Here is a 14,252-nt window from a genome sequence, read left to right on the forward strand (position 1 = left end):
GCAGCATGAACACATGAATACAATTTTAAAGAAAGGATATGGGTTAATCTTCGAAGCAGGCATAATTATGGTGCATTTTTGTTAACCATGGGGTTTAACCTGTTTTTATACAGTCTATGGTTTGAATGATTAGACGGCAGGAGGGCTTTTATTTTGATATTCTGCGGCTCGTAGCGGAAGTGACGTGCGTTTTTATTGTGCTTCCTCTTTCATTGCCCCGTGGCGTTCTCTTCCCACATTTATTATGCTCGGTATTCTATTGAACAGCTGCATAAAGAAGCGGTTACCGAGAGCATCATACAGTCACAACTACCGAGGTAAGTGTCCCACAATTCCGTGTTTATTAAACAACTTCAACCTCGACATTTTCTGCCACAAACTATATTGGTAGATTTTCTTTGTGCGATTTTTTCCATTATCTCTTTTCATTAGGCTGATGAATCAATCAGCCAGATGTTTCCCTGTGCGCATAAAGCTGTATTTCTTTGCTGATTTTCAAACTTGATTAGTATTATTCAGAGTGCTTTTTTTTTTCTTTCGATGAATTTCTCGCAGTGTATGGAATAACGTACATTCTTCAGTCGGCAAAATAAACACCAACAGCGAGTGAACAGGATCTGAACAGGACACCGACCTCGCTTATTACACGGCTAATCGCCAAATTAATAATATATTAATTCCACATATACACACACATGTATATGTATGTGTGCGTGTATATGTGTGTGTATTTGTACAATATAATTTTGTATCATAAATAGATAGCACAGTAGATTATACATTATTAATATGGTTAAATAATTTTTTAACTAACATTTTTGAAGATAAACAGCAAGACCCTACAGGCTGTTAAATTATTGTATATATCTTTTATCATAGTCTGGTCTACTGTTTTTTTCTTCTTCTCTTTTTCTGTGCTTAGACTAAATATACTGATAAAGAAAACATGAATTATTTTCATCTTTATTTTAGGTGAGTTATTTCTCTTAAAAGAGGAATATTGTGCAAGCAGGATGCCCGTCTGTCAACAGTATATTCACACATCTCTGAGGAATCTGAGCATGTTCAGTGTGCTGTAAGCATGATCACAAGAGAAATGTGACACTACTCCCGAACTCCCTTCTTCACTTGGGAATGGATTAATGTGAAAGACTTCATCCTTCCTAAAGGTTACATCTTGTCAGGGTGGGAATGCAAAACAGTGGCTGGTAAAGAGCCCCCTGCCTCTCAGATATGCCCAGACGGGGGCTTCCTCTGCAGGGGCGGGCGCGCTGGCTTCTCCTGGGGATATTTTTGCTCTTGGTACTGCTGCTGTTTGCTTACCTGCTGGAGTGTACGCCGCCTGCGGATGTAAGCCGGGTGCTTCCTGGCCTTGGAGGAGATCCGTATGGAAAGGAGTATTACCAGGCTCTCCTGCAGGAGCAGGAAGAGCGACATCTCAGCCGAGCGGCCAGCCTCAAGAGGCAGATCGCGCAGCTCAAACAAGAACTCCAAGAGATGAGCGAGAAGCTGAGGGTACTTCAAGAAAAAAAGGAGGGTCCCGGGCCCCAGAGCCTGATCGATGGCAGAGATCAAGAGCCTGGTGACCTCTTAGAGTACTTGCACTCACAAATTGAGAAGGCGGAGGTGAATACAGGAGCGAGGCTGCCGAGCGAGTACGCACTGGTGCCCTTCGAGAGCTTCACCACCACAAAAGTGTACCAGCTGGAGATGGGCCTGACGCGCCATCCTGAGGAGAAGCCTGTGCGGAAGGACCGGAGGGATGAGCTGGTGGAGGTGATAGAAGCAGGTTTGGATATTATTAATAACCCAGAGGAAGATGACGGACAGGAGGACAACATCCCCATGCAGAGGCAGATGTTCACCGAAAGCCATTTTTTTGAAGGTAAAAGCTGTTCAGAAGACGTATATGCTGCTTTATGTACTTAGCGCACCATGTGGCTAGGAATTTGTGTGTACTTAACAGCTCCTGTTTGTGTTTGAGAATGATGGTGTGAACCTTGCCCAGTAATTCGAGCTGCTCTTGTGTACTTGCTATTCTTGGCAGGACTCTACAGGACCGAGAGGGACAAAGGCACACTGTATGAGCTCTACTTTGCTAAAGAGAATTCCCACGAGTACAGCCACATCACCCTCTTTCGTCCGTTCGGGCCCCTCATGAAAGTGAGGAGCACGTCTGTAGACACCGCCAGCACCATCATTAACATCATAGTGCCACTGTCAGGCCGCACTGAAGCCTTTGTTCAGTTCTTGCACAACTTCAGGTGAGGCGGTTGCTTTAGAATTTGTGCTCATTTTTTGCAGTAATGATGTTTTTGTAGGCTATATGAAAGTTGGCATCATCAGCATTTCAATTAGCTGTTGTATAACTGTAGAAAACAAGCTCTATGACAGACAGACGTTTTTGATTCTTACACATTTTTTCATCATAAGTCTTCACAGATAAATGATTTTATGAATTGTGAAGCTCAAGTGCAATTGCCAGAAGTCGAAAGCTAAATAGTCGGATAACTTCAGCCTCTCCACCATTAAGATTCAGACAACTCTTTCATAACATCTTTATTTAAAGAACACCACCCCTGAAAGTTTGCATAGTTTGCAAGAATTTGCTAATGAGACTGTAGAAGCAGCTAGTGAGTAAATGAGTTTATGTCCCCAATTCACCTCTGTAGTCTAATTAAGCCAGATATTAGCAATCACAATAATAATCACAAGGGAGCTTTTTGGGCTTGTTAACCGCAGAACATATTTGAGGCATTTAACCAAAAATCATTTGACTTTAGGAAACTGAAACTGGAAGTTCTAAACTTGTTTCTAGGTTTCGGCCTAAAAATATATCATGTCTGCAGCACACTGCTAATGAAACTTGGATGGATTCCACAGCAGAAAGATCCAATGTCAAAAGTTAAATGAGATATGAAGCACAGATTACACAGAAATCTCTTTCAAAGTTACGTCAGTTTGCAAAATCTATGTGGGAAATATTTCATTTTTACGCATACATAACTCCTGATTGTGCGGATTCTTATTGACATTTCAAACTAAACGTTTCACAGAGCATGGAAGAGAGATTCTGGGATCATATCTGAGAATGTGTGTCAGTGTGTTTTTGTGTGCTGCAAATAATATGGTTAAACTTCTAAAAATGTGTGGGTAGCAGCAACACGGAGCCAGTTTTCCCTTTGGGAGTTTTGGAAATGTTGTGGTCAGACTGTGTTTTCTGTGTGCAGGGAGGTTTGTGTACAGCAGGACAAGCGGGTGCATCTCACAGTGGTGTATTTTGGGCAAGCGGGCTTGCAGGAGGTGAAGGCGTCTCTGAGGAAAATGTCCAGGTTTGAGCTCTGCAAATATTCAGAAGTTTTATGAGCATAGCATACCTGAAACATTCTGTGTTTGCCAACATCCTGAATGGAGAAACTGAAAGGAAAGGAATTTGCTGTTTACCCATCTTAGTGAGCCAATTAAAATGTTCTTTTCTGACTAGCAGGAAATATGCTTGCTTTTTAATTATTATTATTATTGAGTAAGGCATGTAATCTGTTTACCGGTAAGAACATTACCAAGTTTGAGGTCAGTAAGATTTTAATTTATTTTTATTTAAAGAAATTAATACTTTTTTTCCAGTATGCATTAAATCTGTCAGTGGCAGGAAAGACATTTACAAATTTCTGGTCTTTTGAACTTTTCTTTACATCAAAGTATCAGGGTTTCCACCCAAATATTAAGCAGCACAACCTCTTACAGACCTCTGGTTCATAAACAGTAGAGTAGTTTTAACACTGTGTTATTACTCCCTTCAGTTTGGCATTCATCTTCTAAACCTCATTTTGTTTCCTCCACTGTTTGTATTCAGTGAGGAAAACTTCAGTAACTACACCCTGATCCCCGTGGATGAGGAGTTTTCACGCGGCCGGGGTCTGGACATCGGAGCTCACGCGTGGGAGAAAGGGGGTGATGTGTTGATGTTCTTCTGTGATGTCGACATCTACTTCACACTGGAATTTCTTAGCACTTGTCGTCTCAATACAGCTCCAGGTCTGTCATTTAACAAGCATTTCTATCTGAAAATGTATTAAACATCTAGTATTTCTTTCATTTTGCGCTGTTGTTTGATTGCACTATAGGGTGTAGTTTATGTGTAGCAAATAAATTCATGAAATGGACTTGTTTTGCATGTTTGTGAGATCAGTAAAAATAAACTCAATATTTGTAATTAAATATTTCACAATAAATTCATAATAGAAGATCATTTTTTCCTTCCATGTAGGAAAACGAGTTTTCTATCCAGTGGTTTTCAGTTTGTACAATCCAGCTATAGTTTATGGAAATCTTGAGTTTCCGCCTCCCATTGAGACTCAGCTGGTATGTAACATCAAGATTTATTTTCTATGAACTTGCATGTTTGTCGAATAGATGGCTTTCTACTGATACTAAAGTGAATAATGCAATGGTATGCTGTTTACAGATTCATAAAAAAGATGCCGGATTCTGGAGGGATTTTGGATTTGGCATGACTTGTCAGTATCGCTCTGACTTCCTCAGCATTGGTAAGTCAGTGTGGATTTAAATGTGGGAAAAGTTTTATATTTTATAATAAAAATTCAGCAAAAATAGACGAAAGAGCGGTTTAAAATAGGTCAATAATATTTGTTTTATTGTAGTAAATCTTCTTGTGAAGTCAAATAAGATCTTTTGCTTGTTACATATAAATAAACTCAAGGTTCCCCTTTTCTAGGGGGATTTGATCTGGAAGTGAAAGGCTGGGGTGTGGAAGATGTGCACTTGTACAGGAAGTACCTACGGAGTGATCAGATTGTGATCCGCACTCCTGTATCAGGCCTCTTCCACCTGTGGCATGAGAAGCTGTGCGCAGATGAACTGACCCCAGAGCAGTACCGCATGTGCATCCAGTCCAAGGCCATGAACGAGGCGTCACACTCTCACCTGGGCATGCTGGTGTTCAGGGAGGAGATCGAGACTCACCTTCGAAAGCAGGCCTACAAAACCCAGAGCAGACCAGCAGAATGAATCAACAGAGCACAACATTGTTGATAATGGCAATGAAGAAATGGGTCAAACAGACATTTTTTGATATAAACTAACTTAAGTCGACTCTAATTAGTCATCCATGGATTACTGAAGACCTTATGACCGCAAAAAAGACTTTAAGTGTGGTGGGAGGATGGTACTGATAGGTACTACGTAACCTGTTTACATCATTGAGACTTTAATCTACATTCTGGAATAGTTTGCTTTAATGCCAATTTAAATTTTAGGCGTTCTGCACTAGAAGGACTTTTTGGATTTATTAACTACATGTGTGCATAATGAGCAGTGCCACTGGGGAAATGAGTTCCTGAAGATTAGCTGAAATGCAGAGAAATTGGTAGGGCCTCATTCATTAAAAAGAGTGTGTGCAAACTATTTGTAAATTTAAGTTGTCTTAATGAATTGAATGCAACAGATTGGATCTTTTTACAAATGATTTACACCGAAGTGATTAATAATGGGAATTGGGAAAGCATGTCTTTTTTTATTTTGCAAATAACTGACAGAGCCATACGTTACATTTGTATATTATTTTTATTGAAAATTTATGCGCTGTGACAAAAATGGAGACCTGTTGCAAAAAGGGACAATCATCCACAGATGGACGTGGTTAAACTTGCCATGCTGGATTTGTACTGTAGCCGATGTCTCTGTTGGAATAGTATTCAGATTACGGGAAAAGTCTTCCAAGTGTTCGGACCCGATATGCATTTTAATGCATGTGTCAAACTTTACCTTTGCACCATGTTGTGAGGACACTGGTCAGTGCCATAGCGCTAACAGTCAGGGCTTTATGTTGCAGGCTCTGATATTTCAAGACATTGGCCTTTGCATTCACTTTTAATGAATCTGTGGAAGTAGTGAGAAAAAAAAAAGAAACACCCCACATCCCTAAAAGACATTTCTGTGATTGAACCTACCAATTCTGATGAAGACTTTATGTATTATTTCAACTTTAAGCAGCAGGTAACCATTGCTATCTGTTGTGGAGCCTAAAATTGGTCAGGATCTTGAGTTCCACTGTTTGTTTGTTTTTAAATAAAAAGAATACAACTAAGAATTGTTAATGATTTTTGTCCCCGAAATAAACCATGATGTAGTACAGCAGTTTAAACTTCAAATGTAAACCTGCCATTTGATCCCCAGCAGTTTTGTCATGAATTTTTGGGAGTGAAATCTATGTGCCAGCTAATATCAATTCTTAAATATCCCAATATATTCAAGAGAACTGTAAAATGGTCTGACAAGCCAAATCGACAAACCAGCTCATAATAGTTCAGTTTATTAGGATTTGTTATTTGTAGTTTTTACATAGCATAGTTATTTTTAACTATAGATAATAAAGTTTCTGTTAATACCATTTGATTCCATTTGCAATTGCACTCAAACATTCGCAACTCTATAATTTAGGCTATAAAAATGGCATTTTAAACCCTTGTGGTGGTATTGAAATCCACTATTTGACTTCCATTTCTTAATTTAAGACACATGGAACAATACAAGTGTATTCATTTTAAATTAAGACAGTCCAAGATGAAGAGTTGAAAACGGTTTAAAAAATATTATTTTATCTTCAAAGCAATGTGATTTGTGATGACTGAGGAGTTTTAGTGTGCCGTTACATCAATGCACTGAGTGATCTGGGTGTATGTTCATGGTCTTGTAAATTTCCTTGAGGAGAAGCAGAGCTGTATCTTCAGATTCCCTGAAGAAATAGACAAAAGTGTGTTTATAAAACACAGCATGACGGTAATGCTATTATTACACAATGATATTGTTATGGAAGATCACATACCAGTAACACAGATGACTTTGGAGTGCAAACAGATATTCATTGAAGCTCTCGATGGGTTTCTCTTGCAGGACGTAGTCAATGCGATTCCCTCCATTCAGCATGCCCATTTTAACTTGTGTCTCCTCCTCCTTCTGGGGCTCAGGACTCTCAACCATCTTATTCTCCTCTGCAAACAAACAGTGAGATTCAGATTTTGATTGAGCTTGAGCTGAAGTGTGCACAGTGAACCGGAGCAATGATGCAATGAAAAAAGTTAAGAGGATATAAACTGTGGTTAACTTGCCTTCCCCTTGCTGCATTTCCTCTTCTGCTTTAATTTGACTGGCGACCATGGCGAGCTGTTCGTGCAGTTGAACAGACGATGTGTGAGCACGGGCAAACTCATTCAGAGTCTGCCAAGCAGTCTTCAGAGAGCTCATGAAGCCTTGCTTTAGGTCAGAGCCCATCCTGGATAAACTCTCTTTTAATTCTGGACACAAGACACAAAAAATCCTATCAATTATTATTCAATTATTTACTGTTTTTAGAACAATTAAAAAAGTAATAATTGTGTAATACATACCAAGATGAAGCCTCTTTCTCCCTTTATGATGAGGGATCAAAACCGGCTCCAGCTCAATGTCTGGTAAGATCATGGGTTCAATTCTGTATGCAACTGGATCCAGCTGAGTGCATGATAACATTCATTAATTAGCTGCAGAATGTTAAAAGTTCAAAATTGTGGTGTTCGTTTTTCTTCATTTATACTGACACTATTTTGGACAAGCTAAGACACCACTCACTGGATGATAGATATTGAAGAACCCTTTGCAGGTGGGAAGCTGGTAGGACTCTTCGATTTTCTCCACCCCACGCACTGTCAGAAACATCCCGATGGGAGAACCAAGAGCAAAGAAATTCACCGGTTCAAAGACAAGAGCATGATAAACCACCGACACCTGGAGAGAAACAGTCATGATTGTAGACTAGAGCATGTTCACATATCAGGTTCGGACCAAATACCTTCCTTCTATCCTCTTGATCCAGAGACCAATTTAGCAAGTCTTACCTGTCCTGTGCCTATTTCAAAATAGTTGTAATCCACATGGATTGAGGACATGGTCCTTCCCACTGGCAGTTTGCTGAGGGCAGGATCTGGCGTGGGCTCCGTCTGAACGGGAGGCTGGGTCTCTTTTGGTTCCTCTTTTTCTACAGTCTTCTCTTTCACAGCCTTTCGGGCCGCCTGCCAAATAAACAAATGTGTTTCACAGTGTCACACGAAACTGGACAAATAATAAGTGCAAACAATCCCAGATGTAAAATAAAGACGATTGAAAACCTGCCTGTTTTGCAGACTTCTCTTTGACAAAATTGGCCAGTTTTTTACGTGGCCCCAGAGGAATAGCCATCTCCTTCAGATCATCTATTGTGCACAACAGCTGCAACAGAGACGGACAAATAGCAGTGATGAGATGCTTACTCGGTTTTTAATAAAAACTAGATTTCAAAAGCTCTCACCAGAGTTTCTACGTCAATCTTCTCGGTCTCAAAAGTGCTCAAATATTCAGACAACCCCAACATCTCCAGAACTGATGCCAGGTTGCCAATCTCCTCCTCTTCCTCTTTAGACTCTTCCTCAGCAGCTGCTACAGTAGGCACTTCACTGGTCTGGATGACAGGACTTACCTACAGCAATGAAAAATCATTCAAATAAGGTTAAGAAGTCATCTTAAACACCCACAGATGGTGGCTTCCAGGAATGCCATGTCATATTTTAATATGCCAGTTCAATTAATGTGAGGCATTTTATGGTCATCTTCAAAAATTGTAATGTATTGATACCTGTTTCACATTAGGCGGAGCATTTCCATTGGTCACTGGGCCTGATGAAGGTGAGCCAGTCTTCTGATTTGACAGCAGATCAAAAAGTATCAAAGAGCCTACAGATGAGGGGAAATTTAAAAAAAATTAAATTAAAAATATACATTTAGTTCAATAGAGTGCATGGTGTTTTTGCATACTATCAGTGAGCTCTTATAGACGTTCAAGGTTTATGATTTAAGACATTGAATCAGATTTCTGTAGAAGCAAAGGATCCTCACCCAAGCTGTGTCCAGCCACAGACACTCTGCCTTTGAAGTCTGGGTTTCTTTGCATGAATAGAGCATGCAAGCGGTTGATCTCAACAGCCACGGTGTCCATAATGGTCTGGCAGTAGGTTGGGCTGTTGTAGAAGAGAACATCTAAGAGGGTTTCATTAGTGAAGTGACGCAAACGACCTGTGCTGGGCAGAGTAATCTTCTTTATCCTCCTAGTGATGATTAAAAACATAAAAGACAAAACAAGACGTTTATGATAATACAGACAACTTGAACTAGGCAGAACAGTATGGAGATTTCAAGGTCATAGCAGCAACAAGAAGAAAGGAAAACTTCCTGACAACATTTTTTCAGTAACCTTAGCAAAACAAGTTCTTAAGAAAGAGTACATTGAGGCAAAAATTTTGTATCACTTTTCCAGTGAAGGACAAGCTAATTTAATACCAGTTAATGTGTTTTATACTTATAATTCCATCCAAAAGTTTGGGGTGGGTAAGATTATTTTCATGTTTTTGGAAGAAACTTCTTATATATACATATACATATATATACATACACACACACACACATACATACACACAAACAAAAATTATAAATATCTTTACAAATACTTTTGATCAATTTATCAAAAATATTTACAAAATATAAATAAAATAGTTTAAAAAAGTGATCACAAACGTTTGAATGATAAATGTATGCTTTGAATATAACTGAATATATATTATGGTGGCTGAAGGGTCAGATTTAGGGCTCATATACAGCTTTCCAGTGAACCCTCTCTTGAATGTGTCTGTACCTGTCAACCCCTGTGGCATCACCATGCAGAGCTGTGTGCCAGTGCACAGGCAGAAACTCCACACGACTAATCAGATGATCATCACGGGCCTTCTTGAAATGACTCTGCAACAACTTCAAGGACACGCTGCGGAAGTCATCCACTGGGAATACAAAGTCTACATTCACACCGAGCCAATATATGGCCTAAATCAAGACTTTGAACTCAAATGTTTATCTTTTTATCTAACATACCACACTCGACCATGCTCCTAAACCTCAGGTCACAGACGGGGCCTATGCCATGCACCATAAACACCAGATGATCCACCTGAGGCATTTCACCTACACGGGAAAACACAATATTCTTCAATAATTCTGGCATGTTATGCATTCTCCTTTAAAAAAATATCTTGAGGTTGAGGGCTGTATGACAGTTTGCATTTGAAACATTTTAAAATGTAGAGGATTTTAAATGGCAAAATACCAGAACAAATTACTTAGACTGGATAAATGGTTAAAAGATGCATTTACCATCAGGAACTTCATCCTGATCATCGTCTACACCCCTCTTGACGACCCGAGGTCGGGTCTGACCATCCTGTGTCGTGCCCCATTCATCAGGCATGGCAGACGGCTGAAACTGCACAATCACCTGAGGAGGAACCAATCAGATTTATGCTACAAAACTGTGAGTCCTGTATAGATTATATTCTTACTAAAAACATTTAATAATGTTATACCTTTGGATTGTGCATTACGATGGTCTCACCAGAAGGGAATTCCAGTCGGCGGTGCCACTGATTAGTGGTAACAGCTTTCTTATATTCTGCCTGTTTAACATCGAGCAGTTAAAAGTTGTCTTCTGATACTGTTGAGAAAAATGTATAGGGGTGCACAAACCTCCAGCTTCTCACTAAAGTCTTCTGAATAGGGGATGAAGCGACTGTCTGTGTCTCCTTTGTAGAACCAGGTACAGCGGCGGACCTCAGTGGGCTCTTCCTCCCAGTACACGGCAGTCCGTGCACGGTCATACAGCTGCACGTCATAGCGCCCTCCGTCCGTACACACTATCACATTCTCTGGATCTGGCTGAACTGAAACAACACATTTGGAAATAGACTAAGAGTGGTCATGTGCTCTTGGCATACACAGAAAAACACAATCCAGTTAATCTCAAAGAAATTAAATTACAGTGACTGAAGCAGTTCCATTGAGCCTGAAACTAAGTTATCCTAAAACTAAACAGCAGACGTCAAACATCAAAAGCCTGAGAACTAATATTAAAATACTGGCAGAGCCTTGTAGAGTCATCCCTGCCAATGTAAGTGGGTTTGACTAAAACACTTTCTGTCTTACCAGAGTTAAATGTTTCTTCCAAGCGAATTGAATCCAGAATACTAAAGGGAAGCCAGACCATCTTTGACTCCACTTGTTTGCAGTAGAACCAGTGAGGTTGAACCGGTTCATAAACATTGTATGCATATGGCACCATTGAGTTTGCAGGAACTAATGGTCCGGTCATGCTGGCCGTTGTAGGGGGTGGTGGTATCTGTGTTGGGGGAGGCTGAAAAATAGCAAAACACTATAAAGACAAAATACAATTCCTTTTTAAAACGGTTACAAAATATGCCAGTTTTCTTAAACATGCTTAAAAAGACAGTTGATTGCTTAAAATGGCATTTTTTTTTATTTTATGCATTTATTTATTTTTCAGGTTGAACCAGTACCAGTATATAGTACATATTCTAGTTTATATAAATCTGATTTGATAATCGAGTTATAGCTGACAACCCACAAATGGACAATATTAAAATTCTATTCTATTTTGAAAGAAAGAAAAAAAAAATCTAAACTGAAATCTGGTAAAAATAAATATATAATAAATATATATATATATATATATATATATATATATATATATATATATATATATATATATATATATATATATATATATATATATATATATATATATATATGCCACTGCTGTTAACTAAAATGTTTTTTGCTACTGAAAAATAAAGCTAAAATAATATATATACATACATATATATATATATATATATATATATATGAAAAACTTAACTTTAAAAACATAAATGAAAATGTTTAAGTGAAATAAGTTAAAGTACTTAAATGACTAAATTAATTATAGCTATATATTGATATTAAAATCATTTAATCATTTAAACAAAGAAAAACATGACAAAAGAACAAAATCCTAAATTACTAAAACTACAATCGTGGGAAGTCGTGGCCTAATGGTTAGAGGGTTGGACTCCCAATCGAAGGGTTGTGAGTTCTAGTCTCAGGCCGGACGGAATTGTGGGTGGGGGGAGTGCATGAACAGCTCTCTCTCCACCTTCAATACCACGACTTAGGTGCCCTTGAGCAAGGCATCGAACCCCCAACTGCTCCCCGGGCGCCGCAGCATAAATGGCTGCCCACTGCTCCGGGTGTGTGCTCACAGTGTGTGTGTGTGTGTTCACTGCTCTGTGTGTGTGCATTTCGGATGGGTTAAATGCAGAGCACAAATTCTGAGTATGGGTCACCATACTTGGCTGAATGTCACTTCACTTCATTTAAAATATAAGAACCTATTAATTCTAAATATTAATAAATACTACAAGGGCACATATATACTAAAATAGCACTGTATTTTACAGTATGAAACTTTTGTGAATATTAGATCTACAAAGCAGGAAATGAGTAGGAACAAATAAAAATATCCACTACTGGCCAAGTAGACTTTGAACAGCACTAATAGTGGCAACAGAGCCAGTAAAATCCCTCTTATTTCCAACTATATATTTAAGCGCATAGTGATTAAAAAACAAATATGACATTACACGACCAACCTTGCTGAATGCTGTGGGTGGAGTCTGGAACGAGGGAGCAGGGGTGGTCTGAGAATAGGGGTTTAGATGCTGGGGTGTTTGGCTGGGGGGCTGCTGCTGTAATTCAGGAGCCATGAGGTACGGATTAGTTTTGCTACTGGAAGCATTGTGACGGTATGGATTATAGGACTGCTGGGAGCTCTGGGTAGGAGGAGGAGGAGTCGGTGCATTAGGTGGATGAGTGTATGTACTCATAGGAGTTTGATTAGTAACACTGCCATACTGCAGAACGGGGTTCATGTGAGATATTGGTGGGTTTAGAGGCAGGCTAGCTGCAGTGGATGCAGGCGACGGGCCTGTTGTTGATGGTATGACGGTGGCGGCCGGTGGCGGGCATGGCTGCTGCCCTATAAATGCAAACGGGTCACTGCTGTTAGTCGTGTTGGAAAAATAATTGAACGTGGAGGCTTGAGGAGCTGCTGATGACGTCTGACCAAGAAAACTGTCTTCTTCTCCAACTTCACTGGCATCATCTTTACAGAGGAAGATATGAAAGAAATGCACAGAAAATTAGTCTTAAATATAACTATTTTATCAGAACATAATAAATAAAAAACAAATGGCATTAAAGCTTTATGAGCTTTCAATATATTATTTATTAAAAACATTTAGAAAAAATACACAAGTGTGCATCTAGGCTGTAATACTACCCCAGATTTAATTAATCATCCTAAAAAAATAGAAACACTCAAATTTTAAAATAAAAGTTAGCAAAAGTTAGTCATAGCAGTAATGGTTCTTTAAAAGGTACATGAGATAATTCTGGGTTTCTACAATATTTAATGCAATTGAATTGAGTTTAGGTTTGATGACAGGTGATTTAAGGGAATAGTTAGTGATAATGTTATCTCATGGCACGTTTGAGTAGTGACCTATGATTAATTTCACACCGTAAATGCTACGTTACCTGTTGTGACATATTTTGCCACGTATATAAACATTAGTGTTACTGCAACTGTTCTTTTACTAATAAAGCAAATAAAATCAATAAAAAATTCGCAACATATTTGACAACGGAAAAAAAATTATTGTTTATGGTTACTGGATATCAGAGTAAAATAATCTTACAGAAATCATACGCTTATTATCATAGAAAGCAAATACTTTTTTGCTGAAAATAGAGGAAAGCTAATGTAACTAGCCACTAAAGCAGCTCATCTGAAGTGTTTCTAAGCTCACCTCCGGATAAAACCGCGGGGCCGGTGGCCTGACTGACCGGTATGAACGGCAAGCTGAAGTTGAACTCCGGAGCCCCTGAAAACAGCAGATTTGCGCTGCTGCTGGGGATGTTATTGGCTTTCCTGTCAGCCATTTTCAATCAAATATTACACGTAGCTTGTCCTCCAGTCGGAACAGGCAGAGCTTTTTTTCCCCTTTTTCTTTTTCTTTTTTTACAGCACTTCCTGGTTCGTCACCACAGAGATCAAAGGGATCTCTAGATTTTTCGCAGATCTTCACTTCATTGATAGTATAAAAGATTCATATGATAATCTGCTCTGACGCATAGCACATGGTATAGAGATTTGTGTGACGTTGACGTACCAAGGCAAAAGTAATCGATGACACACATCATCGATAGTGTAATTGCTTTCGTTTTTCTTTTAATGAACACGAGATGCTAGAAAATAAAAACATTTCCAAACAAAACCAAAAAAG

The 14,252-nt window shown here is 39.0% G+C and overlaps 2 protein-coding genes across 2 annotated transcripts; one reads left to right on the forward strand and one right to left on the reverse strand.

Annotated features, from left to right (window-relative positions):
• The first annotated feature begins 168 nt into the window (after window positions 1-168).
• csgalnact2 (chondroitin sulfate N-acetylgalactosaminyltransferase 2) lies at window positions 169-6,109 on the forward strand. The gene is made up of 8 exons (XM_052572455.1): window positions 169-317; window positions 973-1,885; window positions 2,048-2,264; window positions 3,231-3,332; window positions 3,854-4,035; window positions 4,268-4,362; window positions 4,466-4,547; window positions 4,736-6,109. The coding sequence occupies exons 2-8, from the start codon at window positions 1,234-1,236 to the stop codon at window positions 5,026-5,028; spliced, it is 1,623 nt and encodes a 540-aa protein (XP_052428415.1). The 5' UTR covers window positions 169-317; window positions 973-1,233; the 3' UTR covers window positions 5,029-6,109.
• A 206-nt stretch (window positions 6,110-6,315) lies between these two features.
• Window positions 6,316-14,008, reverse strand: sec23ip (SEC23 interacting protein). The gene is made up of 18 exons (XM_052572454.1): window positions 13,776-14,008; window positions 12,558-13,069; window positions 11,056-11,263; window positions 10,600-10,793; window positions 10,440-10,529; window positions 10,231-10,351; window positions 9,952-10,041; window positions 9,719-9,860; window positions 8,926-9,134; window positions 8,666-8,763; window positions 8,342-8,509; window positions 8,167-8,262; window positions 7,893-8,066; window positions 7,627-7,782; window positions 7,407-7,509; window positions 7,128-7,313; window positions 6,845-7,010; window positions 6,316-6,754 (listed from the first exon to the last, which is right to left on the reverse strand). Exons 1-18 carry the CDS (start codon window positions 13,906-13,908, stop codon window positions 6,673-6,675), a joined length of 2,928 nt encoding a protein of 975 aa, XP_052428414.1. The 5' UTR covers window positions 13,909-14,008; the 3' UTR covers window positions 6,316-6,672.
• Between the last annotated feature and the right edge of the window lie 244 nt (window positions 14,009-14,252).

This window comes from Carassius gibelio, chromosome B13 (genome assembly GCF_023724105.1).
Source record: "Carassius gibelio isolate Cgi1373 ecotype wild population from Czech Republic chromosome B13, carGib1.2-hapl.c, whole genome shotgun sequence".
In the NCBI taxonomy this organism is placed as follows: domain Eukaryota; kingdom Metazoa; phylum Chordata; class Actinopteri; order Cypriniformes; family Cyprinidae; genus Carassius; species Carassius gibelio.